The 22,283-nt window shown below is 40.6% G+C and overlaps 1 protein-coding gene across 4 annotated transcripts in view; it reads left to right on the top strand.

Moving 5' to 3' along the window:
* Nucleotides 1–514: 514 nt before the first annotated feature.
* The window catches only part of HDAC5 (histone deacetylase 5), a 117,915-nt gene continuing 96,146 nt past the window's right edge, over nucleotides 515–22,283 (top strand). For 3 of the 4 annotated variants that reach the window (XM_088143522.1, XM_088143521.1, XM_088143518.1), the window contains exons 1-2: nucleotides 516–788; nucleotides 6,753–6,960. In XM_088143522.1, coding sequence (XP_087999648.1) covers nucleotides 6,939–6,960 — 22 coding nt within the window. In that variant the 5' untranslated portion in view covers nucleotides 516–788; nucleotides 6,753–6,938. Of the gene's footprint in view, nucleotides 789–6,752; nucleotides 6,961–22,283 lie in introns of all 4 variants that reach the window. The other variant, XM_088143516.1, reaches the window with a different exon arrangement.

Genomic DNA, 22,283 nt, shown 5'->3' with positions numbered 1-22,283 from the left:
TGCATTACCTTTTATTATTGTAGTTAAAACTTTTCATTAAAAAATATTTTAAAAACCCAAACATATAAACGTATCAACTACAGTTGTGCAACCTTAAATGGCAGGGTTGACACAACACACTTAGCCAAAGGCAGACAACCCCCCCCCCCCCCCCCGTGAACGCAGTCAGGTTCTGCTGACTGAGGCAGCTGCTTCTCTCTTGCGTATGGTCAGATTTGCCCTGGTCATTTCTGGTATGATAAGCAGGGATATTAAAGACGTTCATAATTTTTATCTATGCTTGAGGGCATCCCTTTTTTTTTTTTTTTTTTTGGTAAAAAAAGATGGGGAAATCCACTATTTGAAGAGCTGTTTCTCAGCAGACTCTTTAACTGCAGGCAGTCAAGCGGATCAAGGCCCCGCCCCTCCCTAAACCTTGCCCCCTCACGGAGTAAGCAGCGAGGGAGCGAGGCTATTTATAGAGCAAGGGACGGTCACGTGACCTCGAATGACGTCACTGAATGTTGTTGTTAGTGTTTGGCGGCGGTAGCGGCGGGCGAGCAAAGCCAGCTGCAAAGATGGAGGAGAAGAGGAAAAGAAGGAGGTGGTTGTGGTTATGAAGGGTTGCCGTGGCAGGACAGCCGGTTATAGTTTTCTTTTTGGAGAGGGGAGGGGGGGTCAGGAAGAAATCGGTCTGGGGTAGGCCGGGCCCAGTAATTGCAGCTTCCCATCCTGCACGCACATCTGCAAGGAAAGCAGCCGCAGCAGCAGCAGCAGGAACGCGCCATTTTTCCCCGATCTCCTTCCAGGTAAAGAAAGAGAGCGGGATGGCTGAAGCGTGTCGGCGGAAAGCTTCGGGTTGGTGTTCCCCACCGCGCGTGCTTGCTTGCTGCTGCCGCGGCCCGGCCCGGCCCGGCCCGACCCGGCCCGGCCCGCCGGTGGCTTGATCGCTGGAGGTTCCGCGGCCACTTGCCAAAGAAAAGATCTGGAACTGCAGAGCGGCAGGCGGGAGCTGGGGGGGGGGGGGGAGGCGGCGGCGGCGGGATCCGCGGCGGGCTGGGGGTCTCCGGTGGCGCTGAAGTTTTACCTGAAGCAGCGGCTGCCCGAGCCTGGTGGGAAGAGGGTGGGAATGGAGGGGCTGAAGCGCGCCCGTCGGAGGAACTAACGGGCCGCTCGCGGGGCGATCGTGTTGCCCAATGCGTAGGGCACCCGGTCCAGGGTGGAGTTGGGGTGTTGCTTCACAAGGACACTCCGCCTTCCGCCCTGTCATTGAAGACGGTGGCTCGCTGCCCTTTGATGGGGCAGCCCAAAGGGGCCTTCCCCCCCACCTGGTGCCGTTGACAAACTCCTGGACTACAACTTCCACCACTGGAAGAAAGGTCTAGCGAATGCTGACTGGGAATGCTGGGCTTTGTAGTCTGACATGTCAGTAGAAGCCCAGGTTGGAGAAGAGTAGGCAAAGCCTCCCATGTGGGGCTGCGCCTGTAACAATGGAAGACTTCTCAGCCCTAGTGCTAGAAATGGGTGCGCGTGCTTACAAGACAGACAAGACAAAAGGATTAGCTTTGAGCCTTTTTCGAAACACAGAAACTGTCCCTGTTACCTGCTGTGTACTGTTCGGGGTTACTCTTCTTGAGAGGTGAATGTTTTACTCTGGTCTCTTCCCAGCATTTTGTGCATTCTTCCACTAGTTAGTTCAGTGGTTTTCATTTCCAGATTTCAGCATCCTGATCTTGGTTCTGGGAATTCTATCCCAAAACTGTCTTGTGAAGTTTGTGTTAGATTGCTGAAGCAACTGTAAGCAAGAATTAAAGAAGATTTTAAGCATCATCCCTATTTCAAATCTTGTGGCATAGTGTAGTGACTTATCCTAAACCCCTTTCTGTTCTTTGTTTGGGGGTGTGGATAGGTTTCCTTGTGCCATTTTTCTGGCATTTGTGGCAGTAACAAGGACATTGTAGTGTGAAGGTTGATTGGGCAAAGAATAATGTTCTTACTGATGCAGACATCACAATGTATGTTTGCATTATGTAGAGAAATAGTGTGAATGTAAGAGGAAAATTAATTTGGGCAAAAAAAAAAAAAACCCCACAGGGTTCCTCCTCCCATTTTTACTTGCACTTTATAACTTTTTTTTTTACCTTGACAAAGCTTTTCTGCAATCTGGGAACTGTTCATGCCTTGGAATGTAAATGAATGAGACTTAATGAACAGGATGTTAATAAATTCTGGAAGAGTATTATTCTGCTGCAGGGCAAAAGCAAGAGTTTTGTGGTACTTTAAAAACTAAGATATATTATGGCATACATTTTGATGACCTAACAGCCATTTGGTTTGATAAAATATCAAGTTAGGGGAAAGAAAATGGGACAAAGGGGAAAACCAAAAAAGGTAAAAAAATAATGTTTATAGTGTTAATTAGCAATGATAGAATGTGGTGCAAATAGCTTACATTTTTCCCACTTGGAATGGAACGTTGCAACATTTTATTTGGGCAGTTCAGCTGGCAATTATTTCATCTTGATGAAATTTTGAGTAATTTTTCATTGGGTAGATGCATACCACTTTTACGATGGCTACATTGTTTTGATGTTGAGAGCAAAAACCAAATGAATAGGTAGTTCCCAGAAAACTTGTCTGTCTCCTGAATAAGATACATCATTTCCTTGCGCTCTCATGGTATGTTCAGAAGAAGCAGAAAAGAGAGCAGTACAAAAGTAATCAATTATATGGACTGCTGAGTTTGCAGGCCTTTAGATCAGCCTGAAGAACACCTTTCTAGCCAGCTTAAGAACTGAAGGAAGTCAAATATCCTTACATTTCCCCATTTTCCTTACAACTGGAAAACAATTTAAAATGGTTCTGGAGTATAAGCATGCACAATTGCCTGTACAAGCAGCCACACTTTCTCTAATCTTCTAGAAATAACACTTGTAAGCTTTGTCACCTGATTTTTCAGATCCATGTGATTAAAAATTCTCAGATCCTTTCTGTGTTATTTTTGTGAACTCTTACAGCTATTTATCATCATGCCTTAGCATAACTGTTTCACATTCTTCTGTGAATGTGCCTTGCAAGTATCAATTCCATGGCAATGTGTGCACATGAATGGTTGCATGGAAGAGTTTATATGGAGAAGGATAAGCAGAGTTTGATTCCTAAGGATGAATTCCTATTTGGAACTTGGAATTCCTCTTGGAAGGGGAAAAACAGAGAGAACTTATTTCCTCCCTTCTCAGGAACTTATCCCCAGTGGGCAAAATCACAACAGAAGGCAACAGTACAATAGTTGCACTGATTTATCGAATCAAAGTTTGACTGTAGTTGTTCCTTTAATCCATTTCTCATTTCTAGTGCAATCAATCAGAGCTATGCATTGCTGATCAACATGATTTTCACAACTAATAAAAGCCAAGGGGTGATCTAAACAAACAATCCATATAGTTAACTCAAAGTTGTCTTGTAGCTCCTTGATTCCAGAAAGATGTCTCTGAAAAAAGGTGACAAAGGAAATAGCAAAACAAACAAACAAAATCATAAGCTATAGAATGTAGAAACTCTTACACACTACACAGACACTCACAAACACCTTTTACACTTCATACAGAGCTCCTTTTTGTCTCCTGTTTTATAACCTAAAAGTATGGGATAATGACTTTTGTTTTCATCATTCTTGCCAAGGAATACTTTTACAATTTAGAGGACAGTATGGGGACAGATCTAACTGTTCTCAGGGCAGTTCTTGATCATGGAAGTTATGTCCTGACCCTTGGTACTTTTATCCATCAGTCATACTTTGATTTTCTCCTAGTCTTTAGCAGATCATTGTTTTAGTCCACCCTAGCATGATGTTGCATTTTTGTATAGCTATGCTTTTCAATGGACTGTGTGTGCTTCACTAGACTAAGTATTCATCCAATAGGTTGTTAAGCTTATTATCCATCATGATTACTAGAAGAAGTAATTTGCTGGGCAAGCCTGCAAACAGGTTATATTTCATTCAAACATGGATTCTCCCCAGGTCAGCTAACCCATGGTTTCTGTATATCCAAATACCCTTCCAACAATGCCTGGTTATTTGATTTAAGTACAGTGCAGTTTTGTTAGGAATGGGCTGACAGGCATCAGCTTCCTGTAGAATATAATGGAGAATTTATGGAAATTGCCTCTGGACTACCTCATGGGGAGTCTGGTTTTGGTTGTTTTCTAACATCCAGTTTGTCAAGATGTGAAGAAACTTCACCCAGGTCAAATGAGTGATAAATCCTTGAGGGTAGCAGCTCTCTTTGGTCTTCCGTAGTAGGTGACTTTTTTCCATGCTTCAGCCATCTGAAGCACCCTGCCCTGAAGGCACCTTGATAGAGCGCACTTGCGCTCTATTGCATATAGAGAGCTAAATGGCAGGAGTGTTTTCTGTTTCTGATTGACATATGTAACATGCCATGCCTTTGGTACCTTTAAGAATGTGACTTGTTGGGCAGGAAATACCCGGTTCACAATGATGGTCTTGCTGAATGACCATAGGCAAATCCCTGTTTCTTTAACTCCAGCTCTCTCTCCCATATTCCACTGCCATCTGTAATACAAAGAAAACAGTGGCCTGTTACAAAGCTGCTGAACATGATTACCCAAAATATCATGTGTGAAGAACTTTGAGTTTTCAACTAGATGATCTTAGGGTTTTTTTCCTAAGACCTCTTGGAATCCCAAAATTTCTGCTATGGTTCCCTTCTTCCTTCAGTAGGAATAAAGGTCTGTTCTTTACAGCAGAGATCACTGGAAGTTGCTGGGATACCATAGACCAGTGTTTCTCAACCTTGGCAACTTTAAGATGTGTGGACTTCAACTCCCAGAATTCTCTAGCCAGCCTTGCTGGCTAGGGAATTCTGGGAGTTGAAGTCCACACATCTTAAAGTTGCCAAGGTTGAGAAACACTGCTATAGATCAAACTTCCACCAATAAATACTAGGAGTAGTAAAGTACTGTAACTTGTAGTTTTACTTTTTTCCAGATCTCCTTGGAAATGGGTAGGACAACTGTGTTTAATCATGAAATGGAAGATTGTTCTTAAGACATGCAGAATATGGTTAAGGAATTGTGGTTCTTTGGACAAATGTGTGATGGGTAATTGCTTTTGAGGAACAAGGAGAAACAATCTCGGTATACTGTTTCACCCAAATCTCAGTGTTTGTGTCAATGTTGCATTAAAATATGTTTTCATTTTTCCTCTTTTATTTGAAAACTTGTTCTGGAGCTAAACCTATAATGATCCCTGAAAATGCATTGAATAGCAGAGCTAGCAGCATACTGGAGCATCAAGCTGCATTTTGGGGAGAGGAAGAGAGACTAGTTTTTTTGTTTCATGCATTAAATGTTATTTTTATTTCAGAAATGTATTTTATTTTAATGCTTTTATTTGATCTCTGCCTTCCCACATTGCACTGCTCTGTGCATCTCATTTTTCTTGTCTATCTTTGGTAAGGAATGGATTCATATTTTAAATTAGTAACATTTGTCCTAAACATGCATACCAGTTTTGATTTTTGGTGTCTCAACTCTTCGAAAGGAGAGATCCCTCACTAGGCTAATATTCTGAATTTTTTTCTGTAAACAGGTCAGAGGTATAGCCTATTATTTGAACCTGACCTCAGAATGGTGCCTGAATATGGCATTTGATACTTTAACTCAGGCATCTCCATGCAGTTATGTATTGAATTGCATATTGAAATGCCAAACAAATGGAATGCTTAACAGGAAAGTTAAGCCAAAGACTTTGAGTTTTCACTTTCCTTGTCATCAGTGATGAAACTGCTGCTGTGCTGACTGAGGGCCTGAAAGGATGATGACTTGATAGTGAGCTGCACAGAGGAGCAGGTAGCTCATTGTGAGTAGGCTTAGTGGCCGTAACCTGTGAGTAATAACATTGGCATGCAGGAGTTTAAGCTCTGTGTTTAGGCTAACAGGGTAACGGTAGCCTTGACAGTGCCTGTTGCATATGCAATTGGTATGAGTTCACACATAACATGAGTTATTTGATTGTATATTCTTTGTGTGTATGCATGAGTGAGTAAAACAGTTTATCAGTTATTTTTTTCTTGCTTCTGTGGCACGTGTGAGTTTGTATATGGAAGCAGTGCCTAGAACAGACTTGTAGGAGAGGAGTATAGATTCATGCTGGGTATATTCTTGAGTGTCTGATTATCCTTGGGACTGATCCCTGTTGTGCTATTCCCAAGTCTGTGAAATGGGTAAATGTTCTCCATGTATTTAACTCATAGGCTCTACTTCCTGTATATTAGATATTTAACCTGGCTTGGACTGTAGGAGGGAGCAGCTTGAGCTATCTGTTCTGCATTGTTAAAAAAAGTTTTTCTTTGTTGTCTTGGATTCTCTGATTTTATTAAGGCCTATTCTCAGCTGATCAGCGAATCCATGAGAGAGAACTCAAACCTATATAAAACAGATATACACACAACATCCGTAAAGGATGAACAGACTTGTGGCTACTTAGCCAAATATGCTGTGATAGAAAGGTGCTGACTGGCAGTGTCATGTTCATGTTGAAAGGAGCATGTGATAACATCCTGTCAGTATTTCACTGCAAATGTGATGAATATGAGCAAGATGAAAATAAACTATTTTGAAATGGGCTGTTTCTGTTTGGTCTTTGCTAACTCCTTTTGCAGTACAGGTTGATCCTGGCCAGTTGCTCTTTTTCTGTTAGGCTAAGAAATGGGTTATTAATGTTTCCTTTTCCTTTTTTTCCCCCAAAGGGCTCCCAAGAAGGATTTCCCTTTCTCTTCAAGGGATGTCCCTACAGCATTGGCTAAACAGCATTTGACCTTTCTGGCTACCAGTCCCCATCCTTAAGGTGAAGGCTACCATAGGTCCAGCTCTGAAAACCACTGCCTTCTCCTCCCTGATTTTTCATCAATCAGCCACTTACTAAGAAGGAAAACATGAGTTCCAAGAATGAATCAGGTAAGTGACTGAAGAAGTGAAGCAACAGGGTAGTTTTCTTGGATTTGGTCAGGTTGGAGCAAGGAGATGTACAGCTTTGGGCTGATGAAGATGTGGCTATTTCAAATTCTGTTACTGAAGGTCAGAGCTTCACTTGGGTATTTTTATCTGTTTTTACTTTGCAATAATTTATTTGATATTGTATTTCAAATTATCTATTGTTTGTACTTCCAGTTCAGTGAGGAGTAACTACTGCAGGGCCTCCTTGCTTTGTCCTAATGCTTGCTCTGACACTGCATTCAAGATCCTTAAAGGTTTTGTAATACTGCATCCCTATGCAATTAGTAAGGGAGGTTGAACGTTTCTGTCTTTCTAGTGCCATGCTAAGCAAGCCTTTTACCTTCTGGCATGGAAAGTTACATTCTATTTTCATTTCTAAGCATTCCAGGAAAAAATGAGATAAGCCAATGGTGAGTTTTCTCAGAATAATTAAAAGCAATCTCTTGCTGGTTAAGTATGAATTATACATATGTGCTAGAAATACATATATCGGTGATAAATCAGTGGTAAACTGTTGATACATACATCAGTGGTAAACTGTTGATTTGTAAACACAGCCTCAGTGATACCGGAGTATGGTGAAGTGTAAAAAATATTGTAACTTGTCTGTCTGCTTGAGTCCCACTGCACTGTATTCTATCTATACAGAATAGCACTGCAATTGCATTGCTCTACATGAAAGTCTTTGCTAACTTAGTGCCCTCCAGAGATGCTGGGGTGACTACTTCCAGCATTCCTAGGCAGCATGGCTGTTTGGGAAGTTGTGGTCCTAATAAATCTGGATGAGGTCATTTGGGGAAGGCTATCCTACTTTGGTGTGCATTCATTGGTTCCATCTCTCATTTCCCCATTGATTTTCAGACTTAGACTAAACTGCCTTTTCCCATATATCTTCTTTTTAATTTGCTAGCACTATTTGTGGAAGAGAATTGCATCTGATGATAGGATTGCCTTCTTGTGTATTTGAACACTTTTTGAAATTCACCACTATTTGGATACAGAGTAAAGCCTCTTCTTCAGAATTGTAGAGATGGACAGATTGGTTCGGAACAAGTTGTTCTTTAGGTATCCTGGCCTCAGACTATTTCTATCTTACCAGCACTTTGAACTTCATCTGGAAAAATACCAGTGATCAGTCCCCCTGTCCTGTATTTATGTGTATAGTACTTGCTCATTTGGATATCTGTCTTGCTCTCATGTTCTGAGTTTTTCAACTATGAAATGTATTAGCATTCCATTTTTCTACTTTTATATTTATTTTTAAATTTGTTTTGCCTTATATGCAAATGATTTGAGCACTTTGGGGGATGGACGTGGAAGTATAGAAACATTTGATTGATTCATCAACTGTTGTTGAATCTTTCCCAAGAAGATTAAAGTTGTGATAATCTATCTCTTCATGCTGGCTTAAGTCTGTGTGCTCCCTTCTGGAACTGGCAGAGGATATCTTCATGGGACAGGCTAATGTAATCCAGCTGTTGATGGGTTTTCTAATTGGGGAACTCTGTAACAATATATAACAAAGCCTGTTATTTGCCTTTAGCCTCTAGTTTTTGGTCAAACATGAATTGCAAGTAATGCCTGTTTGGAGAGAATAAGGAATACTTTTGGATACTGCTTGGAAATAATACTGTAGGGTGAGGAATATACTTAAATTTAATATATTATTTGCAAGTAATTAATATAATTTTCTGGTAGAGAGCAAAAAGGAACAAGTATTCTCTCAAAAGCAAAATTTTATTCAGAAGAGAAGAAATTAGTGCTGCTCCTAAAGAGTGTATTGTGTTCAAAACCCATTATATGTGAGAATAAATGAATATGCCTTTGCTAATAAAATACTTTTCTTTAGTATTTTTTTATGTTCATGCATGGTGGTTTCTAAATAATTTTAAACACACACAAGGTTGTTTCTGAATTCACTGAAGCAAGACAAAAAAGTGAGTTTAAAATTGTGTTACAAAATTACTATAAGCTTTAAAAGCTATGCCATATTAAACATGGTTAAATGAAGAATTAGTGGAGAAACATTTGAAAATAAAAATAAAATAAAGCAACCATATTTAGAAGCCTGCATACTGTATTTTGAAAAGAGCATAATAATTAAGATAGTTAAATGAAATGTACTATAATTAGAGGGATATATGTGTGTCTCTCAGGGAGTACCTGAGCTTGAATATAACTGCAGCATAGCCTTTAAGTTTCATGGTGTTTTAGGCAAACGGATCTTTCTAGTTGTTTTTGACAACAAAATATCAATGGCTATGCTAGTTAGAAATTACTGGAATCAAACGCATCTGAAGAAATTGGAAAAAGCCATTCTAGACTGAAACTGCTCATCTATTGCCAACCCCGTAAGAGTTTCTTTTTTCTTTTTTTACTTGGTGGAATGGTAGAGCAAGTTCCTGATCCTAGATACTAAGCCTTAAGGTGCAGTATATAGTCAGAAAAGTCAAAATGGCAGCCATAAGGGTGTGATTGAAGCTTTGCGGTGTACATAAAAAATGGTTGAAGCTTCAGTCGCACCCTCATGGCTGCCATCTTGACTTTCTTACCATACCCTGCAGACACCCCTAGTCTACTACAGGCAAATATCTTAAGTTTTCTTTTGAAAGATGGGATATGGGTATTCGTGCAGAGGACTGGACAGATAAGCTTAAGAAATGCAAGCTGCCTAGGGTGGCACGGAAATGAAGAAAATAAATGAATTCTGGCTGATTACATGCTGCATTACCCTGCCCCCAAGTACCTGCCTGAAATAATTGAAGGTTAAGGGATAGGGCTGGGGAAAATGGTAGCTGCTGTCTCTGGGGAGAAAGAATATGGGGCTGCCTGACACCATAGAACCCAGGGTGGGTTAGCAGAAAAATTAGAATTGATAGAATGAAACTGAACAGCTTCCCAACAGCATCACTCCTGGATAGGCTCAGCTGGCGTAAGAAGTGTTGCCCTGAGCTGGAAAAAATACAGAATGAAGAACTGATGTGCTCAAATAGGGAGAGAACCACTTGGGCCCCCTGTAGAACCTTTAAACTTGTTCAGTGTAATTATGTAGGGGTTTCTGCAAGTTGCTTCTGATAGTGCACAAAACAACACATACGTAATTGTATAATTATTTTTTTATTCCAGTCATATGTTGAAAGGTGTTAGGGGAAGGAATACAGGTAGTCCCTGGGCTAAGAATGCCCGGGTTACAGACGACCCCTCCTTAAGAATGGAGCCTATTGTAGCAAAATTTAAATACACAATGATCCGAGTTAAATACACAATGGTTTGGGTTCATTACACAATGTACTTATACAATATTATACAATAATGCCGTTCCGGCTTATATACAAATTCAACTTAAGAACAGACCTTGGAAACGGAACTCGTTCTTATACTGGAGACTACCTGTAGACTTCTGCCCTCAACTCCCTGGTAGTCCTTCATTTCTATAGTTATTGATTTAATGGATTGGTAAAAAGTTCCATGGTGTTTGCACATTTATTGTGTACAGCTATTTAACATCGGAAGTGCTTTAGTTATATATTATTACAGAAGTTTCTAGTCCTCTTTAGAGGCACCTCCTGAAAACTTTCTGTTAGTTGTACAGTATGACTAGTGGCTGGGGATAGTTTTAACTTACTACTGTATTCCATTGTTGTTTTTAACATTCCCTGTTTCCAAAAGGAGGCAAGATGCATTATGAAGTCCCACAGGAACAACAGTGAGATTATTTTATTCCAGATGTACCTACCTAGGCAGCAGAAGGGGGAAAATCCTTTAAATTGAGATGAGCAATTTTCTCAAAATTGAGGAACATAGCTTGTTCCATGTACTAGATGAAGGGACATAGATGATGTTACAAGAAGGAGTTGGATGACTTTTTAGTATTTTCTAGAATCCTTCCTTCCTTCCTTCCTTCCTTCCTTCCTTCCTTCCTTCCTTCCTTCCTTCCTTCCTTCCTTCCTTCCTTCCTACCTACTTACCTACCTACCTACCTACCTACCTACCTACCTACATTTTCCAAGGGTCTCTTGCTTCCATTTCCATCCCTATTACTTGGGAGCAGGGAGGGAACATGCTGCCAAAAATTGACCCATTTTGCTGCTGAATTTCAGAAGTTTGATCTTAGTTTCTGGAAGATTGCAAGTGGATTGCCAGTCCTTGTCCTAAACGACAGAACCTTCCCTGGAAAGTTATAGAATGTTTTCTGGGTCATTTCAGCATCAGTCACAGATTGCCATCGACTCCAGACTGTTTTCAGCTTGGTTGTAGATACCTCTATTAATTCTGCCATTGATTTCCACATTAGCTGCAGAAGACAATACAGTGTGCATGATCTGCATTATGCAAAAGTATCTTTTCAAACAAAATCTTAATTTAAACAATACATTTATGTTTTCACAAATTGGTGGGTGATTTAATTTGGTTTGTTGAAGAAAGCTCTGTGTAGCTTTTCATGTTAAGGGCTAACAGATCTTTGTGGGGACCTCTTTGAAGCTGAACATCTTGACGAGTTGTACTTCAAAAGGTTTCTTGGAAGCCATGCCCCCTCCAAAATGTGAGGAAATTGATTGTGGTTCCACCAGCAGCATATGGTTGTGAAAATGCCTGATTAGAAGGATGAGATCCAAGTCACAAAGCTTCAAATTCCTGTCCGACCACAAGCCCATTGATTGATCTTGGGCCAGTTCCTTCCTCTCCAGTCAATTTCATAAGATTATTGTACAGCTAAAACTGGCAGGGGCTGGGTGCTGAACTGCTTCTTTATGTTGTAAATACGCAGTGATAGAGCGAAGGCACTTTGCACATGTTCAGAGGCATTCTGTTGGTTCTGATAGTGCTGAAGGCAACCCTCCTGGTTTAGTTTAAGATTTCAAGCTTCAACTCAAGTTGAACTCTTCCAGACATCTTTTCCCCCCCCCCCCCGTTAATTTTGTATGTAGCAGAGGTGGTGTGTGCTGGCTTTCTCTTTGAATCAGTTCTTAATGCCCGTATTAAAAAGCTATCAACAAATACCAAGCAGTGCAAGATGGCAGTTGAATGGTCTCCATAGCAACGCCACATTTCTGTCTACTTCATTCCCAGCCACAAGCGAGCCCTTTTCCCACTTTACGAAAGCTACATCAACTGGAATACAGCCTCTTTTGTTGTTGCTGAGCCTGTGGATTTAACTGGCACGTCTAGATATGTTCAGGTGAAGTGAGGACTTTCTGTCTGTTTGCTTGTTGGGTTCCCCCCCCCCTTTCGGTCCTTCTCCCTACTACAGTTTTGTATTACATGTGGTGATGGTGGTGGGAGAAGGAGGCTTCATCTTTTCATGGGGCTTTTTTTCCTAGGCTTGGAATATTTTGAATATGTTCATCTTAATACTTGCAATAATGCTACAAGGAATGTGTTGTTGTTGTTATTATTACTTGTCTGCATTAGAAAAAGGAGCAAGGAGAATGGAAATTATGGTTGAACCTTATGGCGTGCTGAGTATTTCCAGCTAGTCACGTCTTTTTCTTAAATACTAAAGTATATCAGAGTGCCCCTGAGTATGTGCAGAGTACACATCTCTCATAACCGGGTTGGGAGCTGTAGTTCAGTGACAGAATACAGGCTTTGCATACAAGAAGTCTAAAGTATATTGTGCGTGGTGTTTCTGGATAAAAGGGTCATGGAACAGGGAGTTGAAAAGACCTCTGCTTAAAACTGTGGAAGTTGATGGCAAAGTGAACAAAACAATGTAACTTGGCAAGGGCATTGCTATGAGTATTCCTAAAACAGGAGTGAGCATTCGAGGATTGCTGAACTACAACTTGCAGCATCATTCACTAAAGCTTCTGGGAGTTGTAGTCCAGAAATATCTAGCATGCTTAGATTGCTTTGCTGGAAGACATAGCCCCGGGCCCCAGATCTGTGGCTGAGGAGGAGGGCTTCCAGAGAACTTCCAAAGGTATGTATCTTGGGGAGCTTAATTTTTATCACCTTCTTTTTCAGAAGGCAAGCTATCCTTTTATTAATAAATATTACATTTTGGAAAGTGAATATAGGGGGAGAGGTGGAAGATGTATAGCTTGATCTACCCTTTGATATCTAAATGTCAACTTTTTAATGGAGGTTTTAAGACCTTCTGCTGAGAATTGTTTTTAGTGCTCATGTAGGTGGGTGGTAAGGTACTATTAAGCATGAATTAAATCAATACGTTTTTCCTATCATGGAATAATAAAATTGTTTGTTAAATGTTTTACATTTTTGTTTGGTTTCATTTTGCAAAGCAAAATTCCTACATGCCTTGCCAAAGGGAACATAAGAAATTTATTCTGTGCTCAGCATGCCACATATTGTGGATTGATGTAGGGCAGGGATGATGTAAATAGTAATCCAACAACAATTACAGACCTAATCTTTGGAACATTACCTTTCATACCAAACATTCAGCAGTACAATTTGTAAGTCAGAGGTTAAGTGTTTGGTACAGGCTTAAAGTTTTGACATTTTCCTGTTTTAATAAATTAACTAGATGGCACCAAATTCTCCCCACTCAGTTTGATCCAGAGTTGAAGCCCATTGAAAGGGCTAGGACATAGCTGATAAGACATATATGGGCAATTGGTAGACAGCACATGTGCTTCTTAGCAATTCTCAATATAGTTTAGCGGCTCCAGGAGCCATTTTTTCCTTGCTGCATAGCTGATCGGTCATTATTTGGGAGAAAAAGAAATGGCTCCCCACAGCAGAAAAACAGAAGTATTTCAGAATTGCTGAGCAAAAGATGAAATCCCTCCACCTCCATCACCAAGACATCTGGACCCCATGAAATATTTGGGAAAGGACGCAATGGGACTATGGTAATTGTGTCTGTTATCTAATTTCTTTGGTCAATCTCCGGGCTAAATAATTTATAGCATGTGGTGCTTTTTTCCCTTTCGTTCTGTGGCATCTCTGTACAGCACAGTGAGGAGTACTCCCCTCAAATCTACATCTATTCTCTTGAATGGTTACTATAGTATGTCAGAGGCCTGAAAAAATCCATCCTCTTTCTTCTCTTCTCCCATATTGCAAGCTCCTGTTGGCTGACTTTGTCTTCTATTTCTTAGGCTAGAAAGATACTCTACAGCAGTGTTTCTCAGTCTTGGGAACTTTAAGATGTGTGGACTTCAACTCCCAGAATTCCCTAGCTAGCTATGCTGGCTGGGGAATTCTGGGAGTTGAAGTGCATATATCTTAAAGTTCCCAAGGTTGAGAAACACTGTTCTACAGTATGTTGGAAAAAAAATCCACATTCATGGGAAAGGAAAAAAAATCCCTATCCAACGTTCATAGCCATCCAGTCCCTTTATAATAACCAACCATTTTATTATCTTGGTTGGTCTTGATAGAAACACTCTGCTTCATATTTGAGTATCAAAATTCCTTATCAGGAAACACTGATTTTGGTCAGCACTGGCAAAAATAAAAACATTTGAAGCAATCTCAAAGTTAACTTTTATTTTGGTACTCTGAGTTTGCTTCGTATGATTTCATGAAGTGTCAGTGGTCATGAAGGAGGCAGGTTCTCTATGCTGTACTTAAGTTGGACTCTTGTCGAATGATAAAAATTGCTGCCTAAGTCAGCTTCCAACCAATTCTTCCCCCAATGTCCAAGGACAAAAAATGGGTAACATTAAGCTTCCTTAACAGGCCCATGTACAATTTTCAAAAAAAGTACTTCACAACAGGTGGGGGCATAAATAAAGCACTTCATTTATATTGTTAAAGTAGCCACATTGCTTGCAAGGCTGCTTCAGAAGCTGTTCCTGGTTGTTTCTATATATGAATTTGTGTGCATATACAACCAACTTCACTTCATGAAGTGACTGCTTTAATGATACAAAAAGAGATGCTTCATACATGCTCCCAGGCCTACAAAGCACCTCTTCTAAGGGTTTTGAACAGCCCTACTAACTTGTAAGGGAAGAAATAGAAAGAAAGAAAAAATCACTGACCTACAGAGCTGGTTATTTAATGGAAGTGCAGCTTTATAAGACAGCTGCAACCACCACTAGGTGGTGCTGGTTGAATCTGGATGACAAGGGCAAGTTATTAGGAGGGGTTTGGGGAGATTTCTCCATGATTTTTTTGCCCTTCTTTTCCCCAGACCTTTTCCTCATTCACCCACTATTTTCTTAGGTTCCTGTTTTTCTGTACATTTATATGTACTTTGAGTGCAGAGTGAGGCCAGAAAGACACCTAGTGAAAGGGAGAGCAAAAAGCAGGTCCTTTCACGCTCAAGTCACATCTTTTACCGTGTACTGCAGATCTTGTGTTACATAAGAAAGTGAGGAACCCTGCTGGAGCAGACCAGAAAACCCATCTCGCCTAGCGTTCTGTTTGCTGCATTGTCCAGCCAGATGCTGCTTTGAAGCCCATAAGCAGGGTGTGTAGGCAATAATTGATCTAACGTGTGTTCTGCATAGTAAGGTGGCAAGTGTGATGTTATTCTCTAACAGTGTCTGCCTTTCCCCCTTTAATCTTAGTCTTTCTCCCCTTTATATTTGTGGCATACCTGCTTGAGTAAATCGTGCAAGCTTATGCTGTAACGTATTCGTCTTTAAGGTGATTTACTTGTCTCTAGACTTTGAGATGCGCTCTAAGCTGGAGTTCTGAATAACAAGAAAAAGCTTTGTACCAGGCAACCAGGTACAAACACCCAGATCATGGAATCTTATAAGACCGAAAGAAGGGCAACCTACATTGGACTCCGAGTTCTAATGGTTTCTCTGCCTTTAAAGAAAAGTAGCAATCAAAACATTTACAACCTTTACAGCAATAGATAACTGCAAATTGGTTGGAGAACAAAGAAGCGGGGTGGTGGTGGTCATAAATCAAATACTTATCCATATTATTTTTAGGGATGTTTTCCCTTTCTTCCTTTTTTTTTTTTTTTACTTTTAATATTTATAAACAATGATATAGTGGAGACTTTGTTACTAAGCTCAACAATTCATATTTCTTTTTTCCTTTTTCATATTATGAAAGCCTCAAAGTACTTTACTTGGTAACTTCTATTAATGTTATATTGAGCATTAATTGTACATCTGTAGTAACTGATCTATACATGTTTACATCTATAAACATATTTGTGGAAAATATCTCTCTTTAAATGAAAAAAGGAAAAATAGCAATCAAAAGCCTCAGGTTACCTATAACAATGCAAGCTTGCACAGATAAAGGAATGTGAGAAAGAACATAGCAGTTGATACTATGCACTTAAATCTCACCCCTTAAATCTCACCTAGGGGATGGATAAGTCTTTCTGCCCTGGATAATGTACAGTTTAATGGTGGCTAATAATTCTTCTTACTCATCAGCTAGTTAAAATGGACACAGTAAGCTGCCTTATACCAGATGGACAGTATTAGTTCAATGTTGTCTATACTGACAGGCTGGTTCTTTAGGACAAGGGTTGGCAATCTTTTTCTGCTGGGCAGCTTTCCTTCAGGGATTAGATGTTGGGAGTTGCATGCCAATAATGGCAGCGACTGAAGCAAAGAGTGAGCTTCTGGCATACCCTTCTCTTTCTAACACCCATTTATCTCGTCCTCCGCCCTACCATTTTCTTTATGGCACCCAGTTCTTTTGGAAGGAGCAAGCTACTGGAGGTAGAAAGCTGTTCCAAAGACCTGTACTTCTCCAGAGGTTGCTGGGTTGCTTGCAGAGGTTGATTTCCCTGCTCTAAGAGTTTCATGCAGGATTCTTCCTGAGTCCTTTCTGGAAGTATAAGTATAGTTATTGAATGCTAAACCTCTGAATAGTCCTGCATTCACTTTTTGTAAATAGAAAGCTAGCATATCAGAGAGATGGAGGTTCTTTCCTGTCTTCCATTTCTTAGGCTAGAGTAGTGTTTCTTAACCTTGGCAACCTGAAGTTGTGTGGACTTCAACTCCCAGAATTCCTCAGCCAGCCATTGCTTTAGAAAATGTGCTCGTTTTACAGCCAGTTTCTAATGCAGTTAAATATTCTTAAATATAGTCCCCCATTGCAATATGAAGTGGTCAGGTCCATTCTGTCATCTCATTTGACACGTGTAGATCATGCTGTATAGTATTTCAGGTCACAGGGTATTTCTCTACATTTATCTCTTTGGTAATTCATGCACTCACAAAAGGAGTGTGCACTAACTTCTTCCTTATGATCCTGCCACAATTTATTCAGTATTGAGTAAAAGCCTTATCGGCCTGATGGCTCTCTTCTTAGTGTGCTTTGACAGTACGATAAGGAACACTTCTTTCCCCTTCTCTTTCTCCCAGAATTTGCTGAAAACGTTATTCATGAGTTTACTCATGAGCTTATAGTGAGAGGCTGAATGACCTCATAGATAGAATATTAATGCCCATGATTAGCCCTAGTGAAGAAGCCTAGGCAGGTTTCAGGAGCAGAATAAATCTTTTTTTCTTTCAAGTACATTCTGTTGACATGGTGGCTGTGAGGATCTTGGAATATGGCCAACAAATTTGGGCAAGCGTTCAGAAAAAAAAAAATGGGGATCGAGGCAGAATTGTGACCATTGGCCAATATACGAGTCGAAGTGAGCAAGGAACTTTAGAAATTATCTTGACATGCATACCTTAAGTGCCAGGATTGACATGGATTGACACCTGCAAGCTTGCCCTCAGATCCAGTTTTACTACTCCAGGACACATACATACCCAAGATCATCACCATCTCACCCTGCAGCTACTCCTTGTTCCCATCTGCTTGCTTGCCTGCATGCTTTCAGTGGTCTAGAGGAGTGAGCAAGCAAACCATGGTGAAACTTTGTGACTGTAGCAGCTTATTTTCCAGCTCAGCCCAGCAAGTGAGTTGGTAGTGGCGACTAGAAGGAATAACAGCTGTGGGGGTGGCAGCAGCTAGGAAGAAGCATAGTGAGAAGTAGGTTCCATGACAGACATTTTGCCCAACAACTCCTGCAAAACCTTGGCTCTGCCTAGTGTTTTGCTATGTGTTTCAGTGTGTTGTGCAATAATATTTTAGCCTGGAGTTTTGTGCTAATCCAGCCACTGCGGTTAGTTAATGGTTCAGTGGATTATACAAACCCCAGAAGTTAAATTAATTAAATGAAATGTGGCTCAGTTAACCCTAATGCTAGAATACCAGACTCATCTGATATTTGGCATGATCCGATTTCTTAAATCTTATAGTGTGAGATACTGAGTTTCTGGCATCAGTACAACTAATAATCCTTTTGTTGGATTCTCAGGTTAGACCATACAATTCTGTGGAATGATGCCATACTAGAATGCATGACAAGGTAGCTAAGTCTTTATATAGGTATTTATAACAGCAACTCTAGACAGCCGAGCTTAGCTTTATAAATATAAACCAGTGGTAGATAATGTTACAAAGCAACCACTGGTCCAGCTTGACAAAATACATCACCAAATACGCAGCTGTTTGGAAAAACTAAGTCAGCTAAATTTCCGTATTTTCTGAAGAATGTAAAAACCATACTGCTGTATAGTTTACATGGGGAAAATAAAATTTCAGCCGCAAATCTATGAATATGCAATGACTTTACATTTATTTTTCCATCTACTCCTTCATTTTTCCTTATAAGTCGATATATTGCAATGTAAGTTACCTGGAGAAGTCATCCCTTTATTCCCAAATCTAACAGAGAACATCACCAAATACTGTATCTTCTAAAGGACAAGGTTCATGCTATGCATTGAGAAGCAGAAGTGAAAAATTACACAAAACAATGAAGTAGAAAATGGAAATTCTATACCGAGAGGGATAATATTTGTTGGGTGATTGCATTCTAGTCTTGCTTGTTGGCTTCCTAGGGACATCTGGCTAGGCAGGGAAAGAAAAAAAAGAATCACAGTAATGTCTATCCATCACAGGGAAAGGGTTGCTTGGGCTGGGACAGCTATTCTCTTATGTCACTCTGTTTTTCTTCCTTTATAAACAGTGGGGAGTCTTTCTTAAATAAGTTATTAAAAGAAGGGGGGAGTTTTGCTCTTTGCTAGTGGTATTAACATGCAGTATCTATACTCATGAGTGAACAAGGAGGAACAAACAGTCCTAGAATACTAAAAAAAGACAGTAGGACAGACACATAGGAAAAAAGTTTAAAACGGTACTGTATTTAATAGAGACAACCTATGCATTTTGGCTAAAATGTGTAAGACTTGTTCCTATTAAGTACTTTTAAAACTTTTTTTCTGCATATCTGTTTCATGTCTTTTGTTTGTTGTATTTGGGGACTTTTTGTTCTTCCTTATTCCTTCAGTACTTGATGCAGTTTTCTTTTTTAAGTAGTATTGACATTCAGGCAATTGTTTACTGCTTGACAGTTGCAATACATTCATTATGGGAAAGAAGGCTTTTAGAAAAGCTCTGCATGCTTCAGTTAGATTTAAAAAACAATACAACTGATGTGCAGGAGAAATGTGATATCTCACTAACAGAATGTGTGTGTGTGTGTGTTACTGATTTCTGGTTCGCTGAAATGGATGAATACATACACACACACACACATATGTGTGTGTGTGTGTGTGTGTGTGTAGATTTTGAAAATAACATACTTAGTGAAGTTGTGCACACACATTTTTTATTTTATTGCATTACCCCTTAGCTGGGCAGGGATGGGCTTGGTAAAACGTGAAAAGCCCTGTGGTGTATGATTGTCCATCTGAAACTAAAATCAAGGCCTCAGGGTGAGGTGAGAGCCATATGAGGTATCTACTTTCCTTGTATTGTGACACTCTCCCCTGACTTGATCCAAAAGGCGAGACGTGCAAGGAAAAGTGTGTGGATAGATGAAAGGGCTCCAATGGTTTCCCATCCACTCATGTCTACATAAATAACTTCTCTTACGTTGTCTAAAAGCACATGAGATGGGGTGTAGAGAGAGGGACTGAGTAGGCCAAAAGCCTATAAATAACACAGGGCTATTTTAAAACTCTGGTTTTGAAATAACATGCTGGTAAATACAGGCCTTGCTCTTGACCTGCCTAGAAATATCCAAATGGTTACAGGGATAAGCTTGCCGTGACCTATTCTTATAACGTGGGATAAGGGGAATGAGAAAAGCAATCTAGGGTACATAGGGAGAAGTTATATACCAAATCAGACTATTGATAATACTTAGCACAATGTTAGTTACATTGGGTTGGGATGCCTATGGTCTATGGACTGTCTGTGCATCCTTCTTCCCATTTACTGTATGGATTAATGGTGGTTCTCCAGGATTTTATAGAGGACTAATTCTCAGCCTATCCTGGTGATGCAGGGAATTAAACTTAGACCTTTAAGCATGCAAAGCATATGCTTTGCTGCTGAATTGCCATATGTGTCTTGTTTTCTGGGTCAGGTTGACTACAGTATTTGGGACTCAGAGAATATTAGATTAGAAGTTCTTCTGTCCTGAATTATGCTGTCCTCCCTCATCTTAATTCTCCATCTGGAAAATGGAATTGTAGTGACCTATTTTGCAAAGCCACTCTGCATCTGAAAATGATCTAGCAATCCACTACCGCATACAATAGGCATATTAAGCAATTCTAGTATTTTGCTCTAATGTTGGCATAGAGGAACCTCATGTAAAATCTTTTGCATAAGCAGTGAGAGATTCCTGCAGATTCCTGTAGCCAGATGTTTTGCAATGAGGGAACTTTGTGTTGTGCGGCAGTTACGCCCCTTCCTTGATCAGGAGGCCCTCCGCACGGTCACTTATGCCCTGGTCACCTCCCAGTTGGATTACTGTAACGCGCTCTACATGGGGCTACCCTTGAAGTGTATCTGGAAGCTACAGCTGGTGCAGAATATGGCAGCGCAGACAGTTCTGAATGCCCCTAGGAGGGCACATATAACACCACTGTTATGCAAGCTGCATTGGTTGCCAGTTTGCTTCCGAGTCCAATTCAAGGTGTCGGTCATCACCTTTAAAGCCCTTCATGCCACAGGGCCAGGTTATCTGAGGAGCCATCTCGCCCCGATTACTCCAGCCCGCCCCACTCAGTCCAGCAGAAGGGGCATGTTGCAGACCCCACCGGTCAAAGAATTTCAACTGGTGGGGTCTAGGCAGAGGGCCTTTTCTGCTGTGGCCCCTGCCCTATGGAATGATCTGCCTCCTGAGGTCTGGTATGCCCCCACTCTCATGGCCTTCAGGAAAGGGGTGAAATCCTGGCTGTGCCAGAAGGCCGGATGGGGGCTCGCACCAGTGGAGGTGGCTTGTGGGGTGATTGACCTTGCCCCCCGCATCATCTTGAATGTTTTTAGTATTTATGTACAGGGTTTGTTGCTGATATTTGATTTTTAATGGATTGATTTATTTTAACTATTTATGGGGCATTTTTAATTGTTGATGGGGTTTCTGATTTTAACTGTGAGCTGCCCAGAGTCATCTGTTGGGGGGAGATGGGCGGCATACAAATTTAATAATAAATAAATAAAAAATAAAACCTAAGAAGAATCTCTGACCGAACCATGAATACAGGTAGCTCAATATATTCATAATACTTAATTGTATTCTTAATGAGTGACAGGAGAGTTTGTTTGTTTGTTTATTTGGTTGCCCATCTCACATAGGTGACTCTGGGCAGCGTACAAAGATTAAAAGACAAAACCACAACATACAGCTCCTGGCACCCAAGGATAAAATATTAACCCCACTCACAAAAAACCACATCAACAACAGCAGAGCTCATCTACCCTTTTGTCATCCCCACTAAGTAAACCAGACCAGAAAATCAACTTTATAGGAACATTGGAACTACTTTTATTGAGATTAGCTATAATAACAGAATCTTGCAAGTCTGATTGTGCTGGAGCTCTTCCCCATTATTATACTCCGGGGAATCAAGGGCGGTGTCTGCCTGAGCCACTTCTGAATATTATCTTGTTGCTAGTGGCTTAGAAAATGTGTCGGCGCTCTTTGCCTAGGTAACAGTTCTTGCATATTTCTATGAAGGTCATTTTCCTTACTCTCTAAACCTGCTGACCCAAATGCCTGAGAAAACAGCCAGGTCTTCAGTGCCTTGCAAAAAGCTAACAGGATTGGGGCCATCTGAATCTCAGGGTGGGGGATGTTGTTCCATGGGGCAGGCACTGCCACTGAAAGGCACAACTCTGAGGTCCAACAAGATGACATTGTTTGATAGAAAGGATGTGCAGCAAGCCCTCTTTGCTAGATCTGGTGGGAGAAAGGCAGTCCTGCAAATAGTCTGGTCCTATGCCATGTAAGGCTGTATAGGTTTAATATTACCTTAATATTTTTCCTAACCTTCATGGTCAAGAAGGCTACAGATTGCTTTGTTTAAAATGAAGAC

The sequence above is a fragment of the Python bivittatus genome, unplaced genomic scaffold, assembly GCF_059951505.1.
Source record: "Python bivittatus isolate LINGU-HERP-01145 unplaced genomic scaffold, Pbiv_v1 ctg000410_np1212, whole genome shotgun sequence".
NCBI lineage: Eukaryota > Metazoa > Chordata > Lepidosauria > Squamata > Pythonidae > Python > Python bivittatus.
Note: the sequence above shows the minus strand (reverse complement) of the source record. Positions and strands in the feature narration are given on the sequence as shown.